At 36.2% G+C, this 22,084-nt stretch overlaps 1 protein-coding gene across 6 annotated transcripts in view; it reads left to right on the top strand.

Moving 5' to 3' along the window:
- Positions 1-22,084, top strand: part of LOC308250396 (ankyrin repeat and KH domain-containing protein 1) — a gene marked incomplete at its 3' end in the record, with an annotated part of 130,414 nt that overhangs the window by 36,099 nt on the left and 72,231 nt on the right. For 5 of the 6 annotated variants that reach the window (XM_080672968.1, XM_080672971.1, XM_080672972.1 and 2 more), the window contains exons 6-10: positions 3,070-3,303; positions 5,455-5,549; positions 9,308-9,545; positions 9,773-9,964; positions 16,453-16,562. In XM_080672968.1, coding sequence (XP_080529094.1) covers positions 3,070-3,303; positions 5,455-5,549; positions 9,308-9,545; positions 9,773-9,964; positions 16,453-16,562 — 869 coding nt within the window. The remainder of the gene's footprint in view (positions 1-3,069; positions 3,304-5,454; positions 5,550-9,307; positions 9,546-9,772; positions 9,965-16,452; positions 16,563-22,084) is intronic. The other variant, XM_080672973.1, reaches the window with a different exon arrangement.

Below are 22,084 nucleotides of genomic sequence, written 5' to 3'. Positions count from 1 at the left end.
AAGATATTCTAACGGCCGCGTGAAAACTCCTCTAGTAAGGACTACTCTTTTATTTATTAACTAGAGGCCTGGTGCACGAAATTTGTGCACGGGGCGGGGGGGTGTCCCTCAGCCCAGCCTGCACCCTCTCCAATCTGGGACCCCTTAAGGGATGTCCGACTGCCCGTTTAGGCCCGATCCTGGTGGGATCGGGCCTAAACGGGCAGTCTGACATCCCTCTCACAATCCAGGACTGCTGGCTCCCAACTGCTCGCCTGCCTGCCTTCCTGATTACCCCTAACTGCTTCTGCCTGCCAGGCTGATCACCCCCTAACCACTCCCCTGCCAGCCTGTTTGCCCCTAACTGCCCTCCCATGCAGGCCTTGTCACCCCTAACTGCCCTCCCCTGCAGGCCTGCTCCCCGCCAACTGCTCTCCCCTGCAGGCCTGGGTCCCCCCCAACTGCCCTTCCCTGGTCACCCCTAACTGCCCTCCCCTGCAGGCTTGATCGCCCCCAACTGCCCTCCCTTGCAGGCTTGATTGCCCACAACTGCCCTCCCCTGCTGTCCTGATCACCCACAACTGCCCTCCCTTGCAGGCCTGGTCCCTCCCAACTGTCCTCCCCTGCTGGCCATCTTGTGGTGGCCATCTTGTGTCCACATGGGGGCAGTTATCTTTGACCACATGGGGGCAGCCATCTTGTGTGTTGGAGTGATGGTCAATCTGCATATTATTCTTTTATTAGATAGGATAGAGGCCTGGTGCATGGGTGGGGGCCAGCTGGTTTGCCCTGAAGGGTGTCCCGGATCAGGGTGGGGGTTCCCTTGGGGCGTGGGGCGGCCTTGGCGAGGGGCCTGTGGTGGTTTGCAGGCCGGCCACGGCCCCCGGCGACCCAAGCAGAGGCCCTGGTATCTGGGATTTATTTATCTTCTACAATTGAAACTTTGTAGCCTGGAGCGGAGCCAAGCCTTCTGCTCACTCCGTGGCGGCAGCCATTTCTGTGGGGATTTATTTATCTTCTATAATTGAAACTTTGTAGCCTTAAGCAGAGGCCAAGGCAGGTCAGGGCTTCAGAAGCTTGGCTTCCTCCATCGCCGGGGGCAACCCTAGCCTCCTGCTCTCTCCAGCTCCGTGGCCACAGCCATTTTTGTTGGGATTTATTTATCTTCTATAATTGAAAATTTGTAGCCTGGAGTGCAGGCCTGGGCTGGCCAGGGTGTGTGGAAAGCTTGGCTTCCTCCATCGCCGGGGAAACCCAAGCCTCCCTCCTGCTCTCTCTGTGGCTGCAGCCATCTTGGTTGGGTTAATTTGCATACTCGCTCCTGATTGGCTGGTGGGTGTGGCTTGTGGTGTAGCGGAGTGATGGTTAATTTACATATTACTCTTTTATTAGATAGGACTAGTAGCCCTGCACACGAATCCGTGTGCCAGTAGCTCTCTGCTGCCCTCCTGTAGCTCTCTGCCTACTGCCCTGCCCTCCTGTAGCTCCGCCCCCCATAGCTTGTTGCCCTGCTCCCTCCTGTAGCTCTCCGCTTCCCGCTTGTAGTTCGCTGCCTCACCCTCCTGCAGATCTGTGATCCGGTCGTTACGTGGTCGGTCGTTACGCCTCACAGTGTAATGGATAATTAGCGTATTCCTCTCTTATTATATAGGATGCTTTCCAGAGTCTTAGATAGGAAGAGCCTTGATCATCTCTCTTGAGTTATAGGTGTAGTTTTAGTAGTCAGATTCCTTGGATTTAGTTGTTTAAAAAGAAATTTAAATAATGAAAGCCTATCAGAGTTCCATGCAAGTAAGTAAATATTAAATGTAGCCTCGTTTATTTTTAAAATGAACAAGACTTCGTAGAAGGAATTCTAGGTATTTTGCTGCCCAAGTTGTAGTAATATTAATGCGCATAATGTGTGAGATGGTTAAATGGTTGAATTCTGAACAAATTGAGTTTTGAAATTATAGTTTTCTTGCTGAACCTTTAAAATAATCTTCTCTAGTCTCATTCTGTTGGATGGTTCAACCATCTCCCTGCCCCCTTTAATAAATAAAAATCCTCAAGCCCAGCCAGCGTATCTCAGTGGCTGAGCATCAACCTATGAACCAGAAGGTCACAGTTTGATTCCCAGTCAAGGCACATGCCCAGGTTGCAGGCTCGATCTCCAGTGTGGGATTTGCAGGAGGCAGCCGAGCAATGATTCTCTCTCATCATTGATATTTTTGTCTTTCTCGCTCTCTCCCTTCCTCTCTGAAATCAATTTTAAAAATATATTTTAAGGAATAAATAAATAAAAATCCTCAAAACAAAATCAGTTCCCTAACCGGTTTGGCTCAGTGGATAGAGCTTCGGCCTGCGGACTGAAAGGCCCAGGTTCAATTCCAGTCAAGGGCATGTACCTTGGTTGCAGGCACATCCCCAGTAGGGGGTGTGCAGGAGGCAGCTGATTGATGTTTCTCTCTCATCAATGTTTCTAACTCTCTATCCCTTTCCTTTCCTCTCTGTAAAAAATCAATAAAATATATATTTTTTTAAAAATCAGGAAAGAAATAAGTGGTAAACCAAGGGATAATGACCTTTTAAATAAATTTTTCTTTTGAAGGACTTATGCTGAGGGCAATTTATATATGTCTCACTAGGTTACTAAATATAGATTGAAGATGTGTTTTAGAAGGAAAATGTACCTAAAACAGTGAATTGTCTTATGAACAAATCTGTAAAGATAAAGAAGAGCTACAAGAAATGAATATACATAGAAATAAAATTAAGTGTTTCTAAGTTGTACAGTGTTGAGAGAAAAAGGAATAATTATAAATGATATAATAGAATATTTTAGATAAAAATATGTTGAAAGTGATTTTTCAAAATGGTTCTTAATCTTGAGCTAAGGAAATGTGAAGAGTGGTAAATTGATCTGTTTATAATAAACCTTTTAATTAGTAAGAAAATTAAAACGATGTTTCTAACTAGTACAACAGAAAAACTTGAGATGATAGTTTATTCCTTTATGCAAGAAAATGGAAGAGGTAGAACTAAAGCAGTAGCATAATCATAATTGTATCCATTCTGTCATAATTTTGTATATCTTTGGTTCTTTGTTAGGAAACACTGCATTGACTTATGCCTGTGCTGGAGGATTTGTTGACATTGTGAAAGTGCTACTTAATGAAGGTGCAAATATAGAAGATCATAATGAAAATGGACATACCCCCTTAATGGAAGCAGCCAGTGCAGGTCATGTGGAAGTTGCAAGAGTTCTTCTAGATCATGGGGCAGGCATCAACACTCATTCTAACGAATTCAAAGAAAGTGCTCTTACACTTGCCTGCTACAAAGGTACTCTATATATGTATGACTAGGGTTTTTTAAAATAACAACTTTGAATATTTGAGCATAGAGTATTTGATTTAATTTTATATTGCTTATGTTTTCCCTGTGCTATAAAATGATCTAGCTTACACCAGATTATATACAAAGTACATTTTAGCCTTTATTTCCTAAAGTTTAGTGTGTTTCTTTTTTATTTTAATTCAGATTTATTCAATTAGCTATAAAGTCAACCAACTCTTAGCACAGATCTAGAGGGTTTCCATTCTTTAATGACTTTTGTTTTATATGATTTTTCCAGCCTTTATTTAACAAATAATTCACACTTAAATAATATAATAATCACACTTGATTCAAAAAACCTGAAAAACACAGACTAGCATAAAGAAAATAAATTTTATAATGGCAAGTATATTTATAAGCAAATGTATATATACAGGCATACCTTGGAGATATTGTGGATTCCATTTCAGACAACTGTAATGAAGCAGTCTTGCAATGAAGTAAACTGTAATCTTTTTGCAGGTGGAGGGTCTTGCCTTTAATTTATTTTTTAAAAAATGCAACATCTGTGAGCGCAATAAGACGTGGTATGCCTGTATTTTTAAATTAAACAATCATACTCTAACACTATTTTATAGTCTGCTTATTTTATTTAGCAGTACATACTGAACATTTTGCCATCTCAATATTTTTGTCATACAACTTTTGATGGTTACATTGTATTTCACTATTGCATTTAGTAGTGGATTTGTCTGCAAAACCTAAATTAATAGTAATCTGAACAAAAGAGAAGCCTTTTCTCTTTTACTTGAATCCAAAGGTGGGCTGTTTAGGACTAGTATGGCAGTTTTATCATCTAGATCTCAGCATTCTATTTTTCTGTTTCACCATCCTAGTATCTGGTTTTTATCCTCAAGGTTGCCAAGATGGTAGCTATGGCCCCAGCAATACATAGTCTAGGAAGGAGGAAGAGGGTAAGGGCAAATTGGGGATGCTTCCAATTTATTAAGCTACCTTTAAGAAATCTTCCTAGCAGTTCTGCCATATAGCTAGCTCCCACTTACATTTCATTGGCCACACATAACAACAAGGGAGGCTGGGAAATGTAGTCTTTTAGTCAGGCAAATTGCCACTCAGATAAAATCAGAGTTCTGTTATTAAGGAACATTTGAGAGAATGGTTATTGAGTAGGGAACTAGCAGTCTCTGTCAAATATATCAAATGGATGCACCATAATTGCCTATTTTTGGACATATGAATTGTTCCCAGGTTTTCACTACTATTAAAAACACAGTATGATAACATACTTGTGCAGACATCTTTGCCTAACCTCTGATTATTTCCTTAGGCTAAATTCCTGGAAATGGAATTGCTGGGTCAAAGGGTATGGGCATTTTTAAGGCTTTTGATACATATTGCCAAATTGCGTTCTAGAAAGGTTAAACCAATTTATACTCCCACCAGCAGTGTTTGAGAGTGCCCTTTACCTTATCCTACACCCTCACCAACACTGAGTATTATCATTCTTCTTAATATTTGCCATTTTGATAGTAAAAAATGGTGTGTTATTTTAATTTGCATTTGTTTAATAGGAAGGTTTAGTATTTTTTCATCAAGTTTAATATTCATGAAGCTTAATATTAATTTGCATTATTTTACATTACCATTTTATGTCTATCCATTTTTCTACTGGAATGTTTGTCTTTTTCTTATTGACTATTAAGGGTTTTTTTTAATATTAAATGTATCAAGAGGATTGAAATTATTTTGATGGAGTTTTCATTCCCAAAGTGAGTTTATGGTTATTATTTTAAAGCTGTTTTTCTGAAAAATGACCCAAACATACTTTACCTGGCATTTTATTTGATTTCAGTGTTTTGATTTGATAGTTTGTATAGATTAAATAAAAGAATAAGTATTATTACTTTATTTGAATTATGTGCTTTGGACTAATTTAATTTTTAACAACGTAAATACCTTGCTGAGAGGCTGCTTATTATCTTGGATTCATTTTGTAAAACTATCATTTATTTATTCAATGCAAAATTTTTGTATAGATATCTGAAAGAAAAAGATTTCCCATTTTAACACTTGAGTATTAAATTAATACTCAATTCTTTAGAAATATAGTTTTAAAATTTGTGTTCTTTTTTGAAGGCCATTTGGATATGGTTCGCTTTCTACTTGATGCTGGTGCAGATCAAGAGCACAAAACAGATGAGATGCACACTGCCTTAATGGAGGCTTGCATGGTAATTTTAAATTGCACTCACTTAAGATTTTGGGGGAAGTAAAGGTCATCTTTGTTTAACTCTTTAAGGATTAATTTTATATTTTTAGAAAAATATTTATTATGACATCAGTAGATTTTTATTTTTATTTTTTTAATATATTTTAGTGATATTTTACAGAGAGAAAGGGAGAGGGATAGAGAGCTAGAAACATCGATGAGAGAGAAACATCGATCAGCTGCCTCCTGCACACCTCCTACTGGGGATGTGCCCGCAACCAAGGTACATGCCCTTGACCGGAATCGAACCCGGGATCCTTCAGTCTGCAGGCCGACGCTCTATCCACTGAGCAAAACTGGTTTCGGCGACATCAGTAGATTTTTAAAATTTTGACAATACTAAAGAGGGAAAGGGAAATATCTGTTTTACTTATCTTTTGATAGTAAATCTCTCAATGTAGGAAACAATACAAAAGGCAGTCTTGACTGTGTCATTTCCAACTCACTGATACACTTTTTAAATTTTTCCCCCCATTTTCTTAATGTGGTAAAATACACAACATAAAATTTACCATCTTAACTATGTCTTCTTCATGGATTAATCCTTTTATTATTTATAAAGTCTGTATCTCTGGTAATTTTCTTTGTTCTGAGGTCTGCTTTATCTGATATTAATAGTAGCTACTCCTGCTTCCCTTTGATTAATGTTTGCCCACTAAATTTTTTTTTTAAATATACTTTATTGATATTTTTACAGAGAGGAAGGGAGAGGGATAGAGAGTTAGAAACATCGATGAGAGAGAAACATCGACCAGCTGCCTCCTGCACACCCCCTACTGGGGATGTGCCTGTAACCAAGGTACATGCCCTTGACCGGAATCGAACCCGGGACCCTTGAGTCCACAGGCTGACGCTCTATCCACTGAGCCAAACCGGTTAGGGCATACCCACTAAATTTTTTTTTCTAACTTTGATATGTTTGATCTGCTTCTATTATTATGCTGAAGTGAATTTCTTAATTGGTTTGTTTAGGCCATTTATATTTAAATATAAATATTGTTATGGTGTTTTTATATTCTGGTTCTATGTTGAAATTTATTTATTTTATTTTTTTGAAATTTATTTTTTATCTGTTTTCTCCATTTTTTAAATCTATTTTCTGTAATTTATCATTAATAGTTATTTTGAAGTCATTTCTGCTAACTCCTATCTTTGATTCAGATCTGGGTCTACTTTTATTGGTTATTTTATATCTTGATAAGTCACTTTTTCCTGCCTCTTAATATGTCTAGCAATTTTTCAGTTGTAAACCATATGGTACCTTTTATGTTCTGGATTATCCTGTCTTCTTTTTAAGACTGTTAAGTTTTGTTCTAGCAGTCAGTTAAATTACCAGTGGATCACTCTGATCCTATTGAGTCTTAATTTTAGCTTTACTCTTACTCCTTAGTCCTTATTCATTGATCCTAGAGTAAGGGATTCTAGGTCCTGCTTCTACTGTATGGCCTTCTTTTTAAAAAAAATATATATTTTATTGATTTTTTACAGAGAGGAAGGGAGAGGGATAGAGAGTTAGAAACATCGATCAGCTTCCTCCTGCACAACCCCTACTGGGGATGTGCCAGCAACCAAGGTACATGCCCTTGACCGGAATCGAACCTGGGACTCTTGAGTCTGCAGGCCGATGCTCTATCCACTGAGCCAAACTGGTTAGGGCTACTGTATGGCCTTCTGTGATCTCAACTGATAGCCTGGGATATTCTTTTTTTTAATCCTCACCGAGGACATGTTTTTTTCTTGATTTTAGAGAGGAGGAAGGGAGAGACATTGATATGAGAGAGAAACACCGGTTGTCTTGTGTACACACACACCCGACCAGGGATCAAACCCCCAACCTTTTGGTGTACGGATAACGCCCCAATCAACTGAGCTATCTGGCCAGGGCTCACCAAGAGCTTTTCATTGTAGCTGAGTCTGTCTCCCAAAGTCTCCCACTTTTCAGGAGCCTTCTCTGCTATGTATCCTGGAAGCTCATCTTTGATGTGTTTCTAACGCAGGAGTTGCCCAAGTGTCTGAGGATGACTTTATATAGATTTTGGGGATTCCTCTGTATCTTCTTTTTCTCAGTTATCCTGCTCACACTCCCCAAGTCCTAAGTATTTTGGCTGACTTGTGTTCTGGTTTTGTTCCCTTTACCCATAGAAATGTTCACTCTTTGTTTAGGCTCTATTTCCTTTGGCCATGGTTTGAAAGAAACAAAAAAAACTGAAGTGAATGTCCAGTTCATCTCATTACTCCCTTCTTTCAGTGATTGTAACTCTAGCCCCTAGCTTGGTTGCTGCCCAGTGCCTCCCTTTGCTTTATCTATTTTTTTTTTCTAACCTTTATAGTTAAGTCCAATACCAGCTATTGTTCTATGGCTAGGACATTTAAAGTCTTAGAATTAAAAAAAAAATTTTAAATAATGATATTAGACCTTTAAGAGTGGGTTATTTATTTATTTTATTATTTTTTTGGCAAAATTAATATTGTTCATTAATATCAAAAAGTGCTTAGTATAGTTTCTTTTTTAATATATGTACTCAAGATATGTTAACAGAATCCATAAAAAATCTTTAAAATTTCACATAAGTTCAAGCAAAACAATTTATTAGGAGCCTTCAGGAGCTTGGCACAGTCAGTAGTTCCCTGATATGTAAACACTTATAAATCCTTATTTTCTTTTCAATTAGAAATGTATTTCAGACACCAAATATTACAGTGATTTGGTTAAAATATATTTTATTTTACATATATTTGAAGAATTAGTAAAACAAACAAAAAAGTGGATTAGTAAAACTAAAATTTTAATGTGAAGTCATTTGTCTTTGGCATTGTATCAAAAATGATTAAAGCTAGGCTAGTTATTTAGTTAAGTATAATGAAACTCTTGATGATTGCCAAAATCTGACATTTAAGTAAGGCTTTTTTAATTATTTCTTTAATAAAAGAATTGCCCAACCTTATAAAACCTTAGTTTTGTATTCAGTCTTTACTTTTTATTAGCAATATTTTGGTCATTTAAAAAATACTGAATGACATGGCATCTAACTTTATATGCCACAGCAAGAGTTAAGGCCTACATAAATTTTTTAATTAAAGAATTTTAAACTGACAGAGGGTATTTATGGTGATAGAGAGGTATAGAATGAATACCCTCTATGAGAATATTTAGTTAATGGCCTTACTAAGATACTTAGTTTTACATCTTTGTAAAATTCATTGCTTCATTGCAGCAAGCTAGTGACAAGGAAGAATATAGGGTAATATCAGTCTTTAGGAGTTTACCTTGATGACATAATCCCAAGTGGTAATGACCTCACAGAATTTGTTATTTTTTTTGCCAAGTCTTTGTTTCTTAAATAGATCTAATGTAATTTCTACACTTAAACATGACACCTAAGTTTGAGGGTATAGCTACAGTAGTATAAACATTTTTTGAGATACTATTGTCTACTATAGATTTAACAGTTTTTTGAACTTCAGAGAAGATAGAAATTCAAAATTATTTGGAATTGTCACTGTATGTCACAAGTATGATTGTTTTAGAAAATGTTGGGTTTGTTCAAAAGTAAGGTAAAATAATTTTAATGGGCTTTTGATAAGATATCGTAGATCTTAAGTTGCTCAGATGGGCATGATAATGTATATGCATCTAAACGGCATCTTTCTGTGTTTTCTCAGTCTCTTTTGGCACTTTAAAAGTCTCCTTCCTCTTGTTTTACTTTTTAAAATCTGCAGGATGGACATGTAGAAGTAGCACGTTTGCTTTTGGATAGTGGTGCTCAAGTGAACATGCCTGCAGATTCATTCGAGTCTCCGTTAACACTAGCTGCCTGTGGAGGACATGTTGAATTGGCAGCTCTACTTATTGAAAGGGGAGCAAATCTTGAAGAAGTTAATGATGAAGGATACACTCCCTTGATGGAAGCTGCTCGGGAAGGACATGAGGAGATGGTGGCACTTCTTTTAGCACAAGGTAAAGTAGTTTTACTTCTTTAATAAAAAAATTAATTCCTTTTGGATGTTTTGTGTCAGTATCAATGAAGTTTACTACAACTAAAATATTTTTTTGCATTGATGGTAAATTATCAAGACTCTGGACTGAACCCCAGAAGCAGAGATGATAGAGATGATTATTATAATTCAAAACAATTACTTTAATTATTTTGTAACTAGTTTTATCTATCTTTATGCTCTCCCCAGGAGCAAATATAAATGCCCAGACAGAAGAAACCCAAGAAACAGCTTTGACTTTGGCTTGCTGTGGAGGATTTTCTGAAGTTGCAGACTTCCTGATTAAGGCAGGGGCTGATATAGAACTTGGCTGCTCCACACCTCTCATGGAGGCTTCTCAGGAAGGACACCTGGAGTTGGTTAAATATTTACTGGCTGCCGGTATGTGGCTTTAAAAATGCTTTTTAGAAAAAAGATTTTTATGTTGCTTTCATAAGTTTAACAATTAGACTTAACTTTTTCATATCTACCAAAGTTGAAGGATAGCTGTGCCACAATTTAACTGCTATTCTTAGGCTCCTAACTCTCTAAAAATGTCATTTTATAGGACTTTTAAAAATATATGTATTTTTATTGATTTCAGAGAGGAAGGGAGAGGGAGAGAGAGATAGAAACTTCAGTGATGAGAGAGAATCACTGATTGACTGCCTCCTGCATGCCCCCTACTGGGACAGAGCCCCAAACCTGGGCATGTACCCTTGACTGGAACTGAACCCAGGACCTTTCAGTCCCCAGGCCGATGCTCTATCCACTGAGCCAAACCGGCTAGGGTTCTAAAAATGTTATTCAAACATTTTTTTCTTATTGTTACTGATGGTTGCTTAGTGACCAAAGGCTTCTTTTGTTTGTTTTTTTAAGACTGAACTTTTTCTTGTTCATTCTCACTTGAGGATATTTTTCCCCCCATTGCTTTTCAGAGAAAGTGGAAGGGAGGAAGGGAGGTGGAAAGAGAGAGAGAAACATTGATGTAAGAGGCGCTTTCCCTTCCCTGGAGCATGCCTTTACCTTTCCCTCCGTGCCCCCCACCCCCAACTCCCCCAGGCACATTACCATTAGCTTCCTCATTCAAGCTCCAAGGGGCCTTCCTTTACCTCTATAACTTATTTCCTAAGCCCATTTTTTCTAGAAATTACTTTTTCTCCCTCTGTAATTTACCCAATAAATGTTCTCTTACAAAAAAGAAGAAAGAAACACATCAAACACATCAATATGAGAGAGCCACATCGACCAGTTGCCTCCTGTAGGCACCCCTAGCAGAGGGGGAGAGCAAACCCACAACCCAGGTATGTGCCCTTGACCAAAATTGAACCCGAGACCCATTGGTGTGTGGGCGAACACTCTTACCATTGAGCACACCAGCCAGGGCTGAACTTTTTAAAAAATATGTTTTTATTGATTTTAGAGAGAGAGAAAGAGGGGGAGGGAGGAGAGAGAGAGAGAAAGAAAGTGAGAGAAACATCGATGTGAGAGAGAAACATCAATTGGTTGCTGTGACCAGCAATTGAACCCCTGACCTTTTAATGCACAGAACACTGCTCAACCAACTGAGCCACACCAGCCAGGGCCATTGGCTTCTTACTGGCCTTCTCTCTCCAGTGAATGGTTTGTGGCTTCTGGAAAAGAGAGACTAACATCTAGTCTCTGCTACTAAGAGGAGGTGGGGATGACATTATAGAGATAATATGGTACCTTTAAGCCTTTTCATTTCTTGATATTTCTGAGTTTTACACACACACACACACACACACACACACACGGGAGTTTTATTTTTAATTTTTTTGCAAAAGTACTTACTATTAAAATAATTTGTGACGTATACATTGTTAAGCAGTAATACAGCAAAGAAAGAATATACCAAACGAATTGATTCAGGTAGATGTAAACCTTTATATAATATAACTATCCATATCTGGTATATTTGTTTAAAACTATATAAAGGAAAATACTCAGCAAAACTTGATTCATCCTTTTTGGACTTTCACTGTTAAACATTAATTTGAATATAGCCCAGCCTCAATTTTTCTTTTGAATTATTATTGAAATAATTTCTTAATCCAGATGGTTAATAGTTCAGCTGATTGTTTAGATTTTGAATTAGTGCACAAACTGACCATGCAAAGCTGATCTCTTCCCTGACTCAAATACGTTAATCACTGTAATTAGTATATGCATTATTCAGTCACTCTTCCTTCATCATTTTCAGTAATTATCTGTGTCCCATTCAAGAGTCTTTCTCATGTCAGTTACACCTCAATTAAAAAAGAGTCTTTGTGCCTGGCTGGTGTGGCTCAGTGGTTGAGTGTTGACCTATGAACCAGGAGGTCATGGTTTGATTCCTGGTTAGGGCACATGCTCGGATTACAGGCTTGATCCCCAGTGTGGGACATCTAGGAGGCAGCTGATCAGTGATTCTCTCTCATCATTGATGTTTTTATCAGTCTCTCCCTCTCCCTTGCTCTCTGAAATCAATAAAAATATATTTTTAAAAAAGAAATTATTGAATGTCAGACATTCTGCTAATTATTAATTACCCCTGGTCCCTATATAGTATAAATTATTAAACATATTTTTATAGATATAGAAACTGATGCACAATCATGTTTCATATTTTCCCTAATGTATCCAAGCTAATAAGTGACAGAATCAATACTTAGAACTCCTAACATTTTTTTCTATTATATCACCATTGATTCCCATATTGAACTACTTTTGCTAATTTAAAGCATACAGTTTCCAGAACTATCTTAGCTATTTGAGAATCACTTTTTTATATGACCACTACCTAAAATTTTTTTTCTAGATTAAAGTATGATTTATTTATGTAAAGTTCTTCTTTTAGGACTAAAGAAAAATCCAATAGGTCTTTTTTAAAAAATCTTTATTGTTGAAAATATTACAGATGTCTCCTATTTTTCCCCCATTGACTCCTTCTAGCCCGCCTCTGCCCCAGTGGTCTTTTAATACATTGCCACACAATTTTCTAAAAATGAAACTTTTTTTTATGGCATTTTTCCACAGCACATGGAAAATGTAATTTAATGAATCCTAAGAACCCATCACCAGCATTAGCAGTTTTTAATTTATGTGTCAAATTAACTTACCCAATAAATGTTCTCTTACAAAAAAGAAAAAAATATCCTGGAGGAGTGGGTGGTGGGCACGGAAGGGAAAGGGAAATGCGTGCTCTAGGGAAGGGAAAGTGCCTCTTACATCAATGTTTCTCTCTCTTTCAACCTCCCTTCCTCCCTTCCACTTTCTCTGAAAAGCATTGGGGGGAAAATATCCTCAGTTGAGAATGAACAAGAAAAAGTTCAGTCTTAAAAAACAAAAGAAGCCTATGGTCACTAAGCAACCATTAGTAACAATAAGAAAAAATTTTTTGAATTTTTTGCTAATCTCATTTCATCTATATGTCCTTCAACCTCGCATTATTTCTATAAAATTGTTTTTATTTAAAATAAACATTTAAAAAAATTTTGCTGAGATAAAATTATATTGTGAAATGCTTACCATAATAAGTGTAGTTAACATGTCACCATACATAGTTACAAAAATATTTTTAAATTAAATTTTTAATTTTTAAATGTGAAAATAAATTATTTTTAAAATAAACTTATTTTTATAAATTAATTAAGAAAAATATTTTAATATGTATCTCTAAAATATAATCTTTCAAAAAGTAACAATGTGCCCTGGCCAGTGTGGCTCGGTTGGGCATCATTCTGTGCACCAAAAGGTTGCCGGTTGGATTCCTAGTCAGGGCACATGCCCAGGTTGTGAGCTCCATTCCCCAGTTGGAGGCGTGCAGGAGGCAGCCAATTGATGTTTCACTCTCAGATTGATAATTCTCTCTCTCTCGATCTCCCTTTACCTTCCTCTTTCTAAAAATCAATAAAAATGTTTTAAAAAGTAAAAATATTATTTCCTTCCAAAATTTTGTAGTATAATTAAATATCCAAGGAGTTTTCATAATTTCCTGATAGTCCTATAAATGTGTATGTTTGTATAATGACTTTTTTGAATCAGTATTTAAATAAGATTCATATAACAACTATTGGTAAATATGTCTCTTAAATCTCTCTTAATCTGTGGGATCCCCTTCCATCTTTCTTTTCTTATTCCTTCTAAGGTTTGGTTAAAGAAATGGAATGTTGCCCTAGCCGATTTGGCTCAGTGGATAGAGCGTCGGCCTGTGGACTGAAGGGTCCTGGGTTCAATCCCTGGTTTGATTCTGGTCAAGGGCACATGCCCGGGTTGCGGGCTAGATCCCCAGTAGGGGGCATGCAGGAGGCAGCCGATCAATGATTCTCTCTTTCATCATTGAAGTTTCTATCTCTCTCTCCCTCTTCCTTCCTCTCTGAAATCAATAAAAGTATATATATTTTTAAAAATGAACGTTTATGTTTTAGGTTCTCTATAATATAGATTTTGCTAATTGCATTTCCATTTCATTTAACTTGTTTTTCTGTCCCTTGGATTTCCTATAAAGTAATAGTTAGATCTAGAAACTTGACTGAATTAGGTGTGTGTGTGTTTACTAGACTATTTTACAGGTAGTATTTGTTATTTATAGTATTTATTATCTTGAGGAGATAATAAATGTCTCATGTCTCTTTTTGTAATATTATTAGCCATTGATGATCATTGCTTAGATCCATTAATTCAGTAGGGGTTGCAAAGTGGTGATATTATAAAGTCGACTATTTCTTCTTTTCTTGTTTATTAGCTAGAATATGTCTAAAAAGAGAAACTTCCCCTCATGAACTATTTGAATACTCTTAGGTATTAATTATATAGGAATAGCAGTATAAATGTTTGATTTTTAATGTTCCCACAACAGTCTTTTCTCTTTTTTAATCCTCACCTGAGGACATGTAACACAAATTCTAGAGAGAGAGAGGGAGAGAGAGAAACATCATCGGCTGCCTACCACATGCACGCTACTGGGGATCGAACCTGCAACCCAGGCACATCCCCTGACCAGAACTGAACCCTTGACCCATTGGTGCACAAGGGACATGATCCAACCAGATGCTCCGACCAACCCAGCTATCCGGCCAGGATTTTTTTCACCCTTTATTAACATTTCCAAAATAATGAGGTGGTCCTATAGCATCCTTCAGTAATGACCAATGAAGTATTTTATTTATTTATGTATGTATGTATGTATGTATGTATGTATGTATGTATGTCCTTACCCCAGGACATGCATAGAGAGAGGAAAAAAGGGAGCGAGGAAGAGAGAGAGAGAGAAACATCAAGGTGAGACAGAAACATTGATCGGTTGCTTTCTGTATGTGTCCAACTGGGGATCAAACCCACACCCCAGGTATGTGCCCTGGCCAGGAATCGAATCACCAGCCTTTTGGTGCTCAGGATGATGCTAAACCAACTGAGCCACTCCTGCTGGGCAAGTGTTTTTATGTTTTGATATGGACATTATTTTGAACTTTTGGATTTAAACAACTATGATGGCTTTTACGTCACTACAGTCCTCATTTTTGTTTTTAATGTAAAAATTGTCACATGGTATTGGCAATTTGACTATCTTTGGTCAATAAGATTATCTCCTAAATTCTTTTGATATGATCTTATTATAGTCTTTGAGGTTTCTTTGCTTTTTTGTTGTTCATACTCACCTGAGGACATTTTTCCATTGATTTTTTGAGAGAGCAAAAAGGAGAGGGAGAGACAGAGAGAGAAACATCGATGTGAGAGAGACACATCATTGTGGTTGCCTCAGCACACATGGGATCAAACCTGCAACCCAGGTAGGTACATGCCCTCGACTGGAATTGAACCTGGGGCCCTTCCGTCTGCAGACTGACACTATATCCACTGAGCCAAACCAGAGGTTTCTTTGCTTTCTGATATACTCATCTTTGCAGCTTTTGCCCCAGTCTTGGAACCAATCATTTTTTTCTAAGAAGCACTCATGCCACTTAGTAGGAAATGATACCTAGAGACCACAATCTGAGTTAAAGGTGCTATTTCTGCTTGGTCTGTCATTGTCTCTCTGGTCTTTATAGTTGGTCAGATTTAGGAAATATTTATTTTTCTTATAGATAAAATACGTCACGAGTTCATGTCAATACTTCTAATACTAACCTCAGCAATGTCATATCTGTGTTTTCTCTTAATCATGCCCAAAATTTCACTTTTTCCAAAGGAAGAATACTCATTTTATTTTATCACACTATCTATAGAACTGTCTCAGAATACAATCCAACACTACCACCAATATGATTTCTGAAAACTGATTTTTTTTTTGTTTTTGTACCTCTTTCATTTCTTAGGGTATATCTTACTGAGAATGTGAAGGCAAATTTTACTGTATTTTAAAATCATTTGGTATAGTTTCTTTCTGTATGGCTAAAAGCATTTTTACAAAGTATATTTAAAGGAAAATTAGGATATTTAAAATACATACCAATAGTTTCATCAAGTATTTTGTTGATTTTTCTTCTGTTTTGTTTTTAACATTTAGGACTATTGTGAAGTAAAAGCCATCATAGTAAACGCTATCATAATAATATCCATATCAAGTTTATTTTTTAAAATACGTTTTTATTGATTTCAGAGAGGAAAGGAGAGGGAGAAAGAGATAGAAACATCAGTGATGAGAGAGAATCATTGATCGGTTGCCTCCTGCATGCCTCCTCCTGGGAATTGAGCCCGAAATCTGGGCATGTGCCCTACCAGGAATCGAACTGTGACCTCCTGGTTCATGGGTCAATGCTCAACCCCTGTGCCATACTGGCGGGGCTTCATACTTCCAAGTTTATCAGATTCACCAAATTGCAAAATTAAACTATTTAATATAATGTATAATTCACAAAGTAAATTTATGATTGTTTTTTGTTTGCTAGGTGCTAATGTTCATGCTACAACAGCAACAGGAGACACAGCCTTAACCTATGCTTGTGAAAATGGACATACAGATGTTGCAGATGTTTTACTTCAAGCAGGGGCTGACTTAGTAAGATATTTTTAATTTCAAATATTTTTGTTTTAATTCTCATTCATTTCTTTTTAATATTTAGAAAAATCTAATAACGATCTATAGTTTACATGCTTTATATAAAATAACTTTAAAAAATGTTTGGCTATTTGTTTTATTGCATTTATTAACGATATTTAAAAATACTTAGTTTTTTCTTCTCACTCCAGTTCCAATTGACATCCTTACACTTTTTAAACTGCCCTTTATTAGACATATTATAAATTCAGTGATATGTTTACAAAATAGAATAACCTGTCAAATCACTTTGAGTGATTTCTTTTTTCTCTAATTTGACTTTAAAAACAAAGCTGTCATCTTTCTAACATTATTAAAGTATTCTATTATTTTTCTGTTCTTTTAGTATTTTTCAGTTTGGCTTTTCAAAGTTTTAAATTAGATGGCAGATTTATGTATGTAATATTTCTTACAACTGTGGGAATTGTAAATCATATCCCACTTAATGGTTTATACTTCTTGCTGAAATGTGTGCTTTGATTCATTTTTATTTTGTAAAGGTTCTTTAAACTGCTTTCTAGTTTCTCACAAAATTCCTGTATATATTTCATAAAAATGTATGAGACATGTTATAATGAATCAAATTTATTAATTTTAGTTATTTGGAAAAAACTGTGCAAGTATTGTCTTTTAAACCATTTCTAATAACAGACATTCCCAAATAGATACCTGAGATTATTGGACAATAATTATTGACTAAAGTAAATATATAGTATAATTATGCCATTTACTACTATTTTTACTAATAGTAAATATAATAATAACACTAGCATTCATTATTATTAATTAGGATCTTCCCCATCAATTAGAATTTCTGAGGTGTACTTACTAATTTTTATTTGAGAACTAGAGGCTCAGTGCATGAAATTTGTGCATTCCCTCAGCCCAGCCTGCACCCTCTCATAGTCCAGGAGCCCTCGGGGGTTGTCCAACTGATGGCTTAGGACTGCTCCCCGCAGTCGGATATCCTTAGCGCTGCCACGGAAGCAGGATAGGCTCCCGCCACCACTGCTATGCTCACCAGCCGTGAACCCGGCTTCTGGCTGAGCAGTGCTCCCCCTGTGGGAGTGCTCTGACCACCAGGAGCCAGCTCCTGCATTGAGTGTCTGCCCTCTGGTGGTCAGTGTGTGTCATAGCAACGGGTCGTTCCACCGTTCAGTCGATTTGCATATTAGCCTTTTATTATATAGGATTGTGACAAGAGAGACATGTTAAATAGATCTCAATCTTCTGTCTTCTTTCTATTTTTCCTTTTTTAAAGTTGCTTTGGGTCATCTATAAAAATTAAGAATTGTCATATTTCACCACTTGAAATAGAGTAGGGAAAAAAAAGAAATAGGGTAGAGCAGAAAAGCTTAGCTACTATAAACAAATTTAATATTCTTATCCTCCAAAATTCTTACCTAAATTCTCTCTTCTTCCATTTTTCTGCAACATAGTCACTTTCTTAACCTGTTTGTTGAGAGTTTTTCTGAAAGTATCAAATAGGAAAAAGATAAACTGTTAAATGTATTCTAGTGTATAGCATAATCTTACTGATTTTGATTGATTTGAGTTACAAATCTATTATGAAATACTAGAGGCCTGGTGCACGTGCACCAGTGGGGTCCCTCAGCCTGGCCTGTGCAATCTGGGATTTCTCGGGGGATGTTGGACTGATCCCCTCAGGTGCACGAATCCATGTACCGGGACTCTAGTATGCATATAAGATCTTTAGTTATAATCTCTTCCCACCCTCCCCCCTTCCCTCTGAGATTCATCAGTCTGTTCCATGTTTCCATGCCTGTTTGTTGAGCGTCTGCCCCCTGGTGGTCAGTGCGCATCATAGCTACCGGTCACATGGTCGAACAGTTGTTCGGTCACTTGGGCTTTTATATATATAGATTTTCAAATATTTTATTTCTATAGTCTTCTGGAATTATGTAGTGTTTGTGATTAGAATTCTTTAGAATATTTGCATTAAATGAACAGATAGATTTGAATTTACTGTTTTACATTTAAAATATTAGATTTAAAAATGGCTCAGATAAATACATATCTTAAATACAAAGGTAATACTGTTATTTTAACAATTATTTTTCTATTTTGCAATCTATCTTTGCATTTCATATTTACATGTAATTATAATACAGTTTTCTCTATTTTTTCCAGTGTTTTTGCATAATCTTCATATTATTACATAGTCTATATTTATAACTCTTTCATAATATTTCATCAACTTAATGAACCATAACCATTCACTTAATATTGAAGTTTTGACTTGCTTTTCATTTTTCACTGTTACAAATACTGTTAGGTTTGATAACTTTATATGCATAACTTTTTCTTTTTTTCCTCCTTTTCAGTTATTTTATATATTGATTTTAACTTTTAAAAATATATTCTTATTCCATGCTTTTGCACTCTGTGGACAGACATTTCAATTTTAATATTAGTTCTTTTACTAGTTATATTCTTTATAGAAGATGTGGAAAGTGTAGGAAAGCATAGTAAGTTGGTATTTAAAACCTATAAATAAACTTTGTAATTTCAGACTTTACTATAAGCCAGAGGGGGGTGAAAAAAACCTAGTCAAATATAAGAAGTGAGTAAAGCAGACAATATCAGTTCCTGAGTCCTGAGAAAAATGATTGATAATTCTTACTAGCTGGACCTAGCAAGGCAATAGCATCTTTCTTGTCCTTAATTCTTTGATGCTATCTCTTAGTATCTGTTTTGGGCTATAGTAATTTCCTCCAGTGGTTTGCAGCTGGAACACTTTCCACTCCCATTGCATGGAGTGGAGATATAGTCCATTTGAGCATTCCATATGTGTGTTCTTAATATCTAGGTTTGCTAGTTCTTTAAGTTAAATAGATGTTATTGTGGGTTGGCTGGGCACTTCATTTTGGGGAACTATTTTCATGCTTAGTTTCAAATAAGGATGTACAAGTAAGTAAACATTTGGAATATAATTTGGACCAACCTTCAATCCTTAATTAGATTTTAGAGTTTAACTTTTGCCATAATTCAAGGTTTTGATATTAGAATTTTTTAAAAGGAGCTTAAAAACTGTTGTTTTCCATTCTTTAAAATATTCTGCAACAGAATCAGTTAAGATATTAATGTGAATTTTTTTAAAAATATTTTTTATTGATTTTTTACAGAGAGGAAGGGAGAGGGATAGAGAGTTAGAAACATCGATGAGAGAGAAACATCGATCAGCTGCCTCTTGCACACTCCCTACGGGGTATGTGCCCGCAACCAAGGTACATGCCCTTGACCGGAATCGAACCTGGGACCCTTGAGTCTGCAGGCTGATGCTCTATCCACTGAGCCAAACCGGTTAGGTCTGAATTTTTAAAAACAATGAATAATGGTCTAGAATGATATTAACTCTAGACCATTCTCAATAATTACTGTTCATTAGACCAGAAGGCAGAGTTTTAATATTTCATACTTGTTCTCATCTCTATAGCTTACTTCATTCAGTTCAAGCCTTTATGGCTTCATTTCTTTCACACAGTCTTCTAGCCCCCCTTCAGTTTTACTTCTCAATTTCAAGGTGGAGAATTTGCAAAGTTAACCATTGAACAGTATAATTTGGATTATAAAACACTACTTTCTTTTTTCTCTTGCTTGCTTTTAATTTTGACCTACTTTGTTATCTTTTTTCCTGGTTTCTATGCCCAACCATTTTATTGTTATAGACATGATCCTTGTCTATGAAATATGACTGCATTGGGTCAGAGTTTCTAAAGACCCTAATGAAATATAGATAGTATGTTTAGGTGACAACATTGTGTTGGCCAACATGTCAAAGGTTTTTTTATTTGATGAGTTTTTGTGTTTCTCAAACCATTTTTGAAGATGGTAGAATCTCTCTTTTCATCATGGCATATTAATTTCAGCATAATAACTTGGATACATTTGTGCTCAGCCAGTGTGGTTCTGTGGTTGAGTATCGACCCATGCACTAAGAGGTCACCTGTTCAATTCCCATGCCTGGGGTGTGGGCTCAATCCCCAGTAGGGGGTGTGCAGGAAGCAGCTGATCAATGTTTCTATCTCTTTTCCCTTTCCCTTCCTCTCTCTCTAAAATCAGTAAAAATATTTTTTAAAAAATTAAGAAAAACTTTGATACATTTGTTAAGATAGAAATATTTGTCATCTTTAGAATTTCCTTCACGTGTATTTGCCAACAAAGCTGAAGTTGAAATGCAAGAGAGGGTGGTATATAAATTAGGTAAATAAGTATACTTCCTTGTGTCCAGCTCCTTGATCTTTTATTACTAGAAGACACATACCATAGTATAATTGATCAGTAGGCTCTGAATACAAGGAGAATTTCCTATTAAAAAACAGCATAGATATTAGAGAAGGTAAATACATGCTAGTTATGTCTTACCAAGAGATTTTGTGACCCAACTCAGCATTATGTAGGCCTGTGTTGCTATTCAAAAGTAAATCTACTTAAAGGAAGAAATGCCTATGAAAGACATCTTATTATCCTAGATCTGAGTGGAGATCCAAAAAGAACTGATGCCACAGAACATTAGATGAGGCACCTAAATTTTCATCATAGCCATCAAATCACTGATCTATAAGCAAATGTTTGCCTCAATAGTCTCATCTGTAAAATGAATCTACTGTTATTTTCTGGACTATTTTACCATAGTTGTATAATATATTCTTACTTTGGTTCTGTTGGGTGTCCTTAGGCAAATCTCTTAAATTATTATAGGCTTCTTTTGTTGTTGTTTTTCCTAACCCTTTTTATGAGGGTTATGGACCAAGTGATCTTTAATGACTTAGCTTAAGAAATCTAATTTCATTATTTCTAAAGAACAAGTTAACCAACTGTTTAGATAGACTAGATGATATTGAATGCTTTGTTAGCCCAAGAATGTGTAAAGGGCTATGAGACCCTCTAAGAAAATGAATTCTTAAGATATACATCATCATTGTAATAATGGTGTAACTGTTATGTAAATTATTATATCGCTTAAAATCTATGTCTATACTTGATGTACTTATGTAACCCCAAGCACTATTTTGAGAGTTATTATATAATTAATAATTAGCAAATTTTGCTTATTTTAACATATTTTATAGTTTATTTTAATAGATAAAATAGTCCTTAAAATGCACAATTAATTTAGTAAGGTTACTCCAATAAAGAATAAACTGGCATTATAATGCTAAATCATTATCTCTTCCACTATGTCTTTTTTTTAAATATATTTTTCTTGATTTCAGAGAGGAAAGGAGAGGGAGATAGAACATCAATGATGAGAGAAAATCATTGATTGGCTGCCTCTTACATGCCCCCTACTGGGGATCGAGCCTGCAACCCAGGCATATGCCCTGACTGAGAACCAGGGACCTTTTGGTCCAAGGGACGATGCTCAATCCACTGAACCACCACAGCCTGCCACTATAAGTCTTTTTACTATCTTTATTTTATTCTACTTAAATACTATCAAAGAAGTAGGAAGATTTTTT

This window comes from Plecotus auritus (genome assembly GCF_963455305.1).
Source record: "Plecotus auritus genome assembly, chromosome: 6".
NCBI lineage: Eukaryota > Metazoa > Chordata > Mammalia > Chiroptera > Vespertilionidae > Plecotus > Plecotus auritus.
Note: the sequence above shows the minus strand (reverse complement) of the source record. Positions and strands in the feature narration are given on the sequence as shown.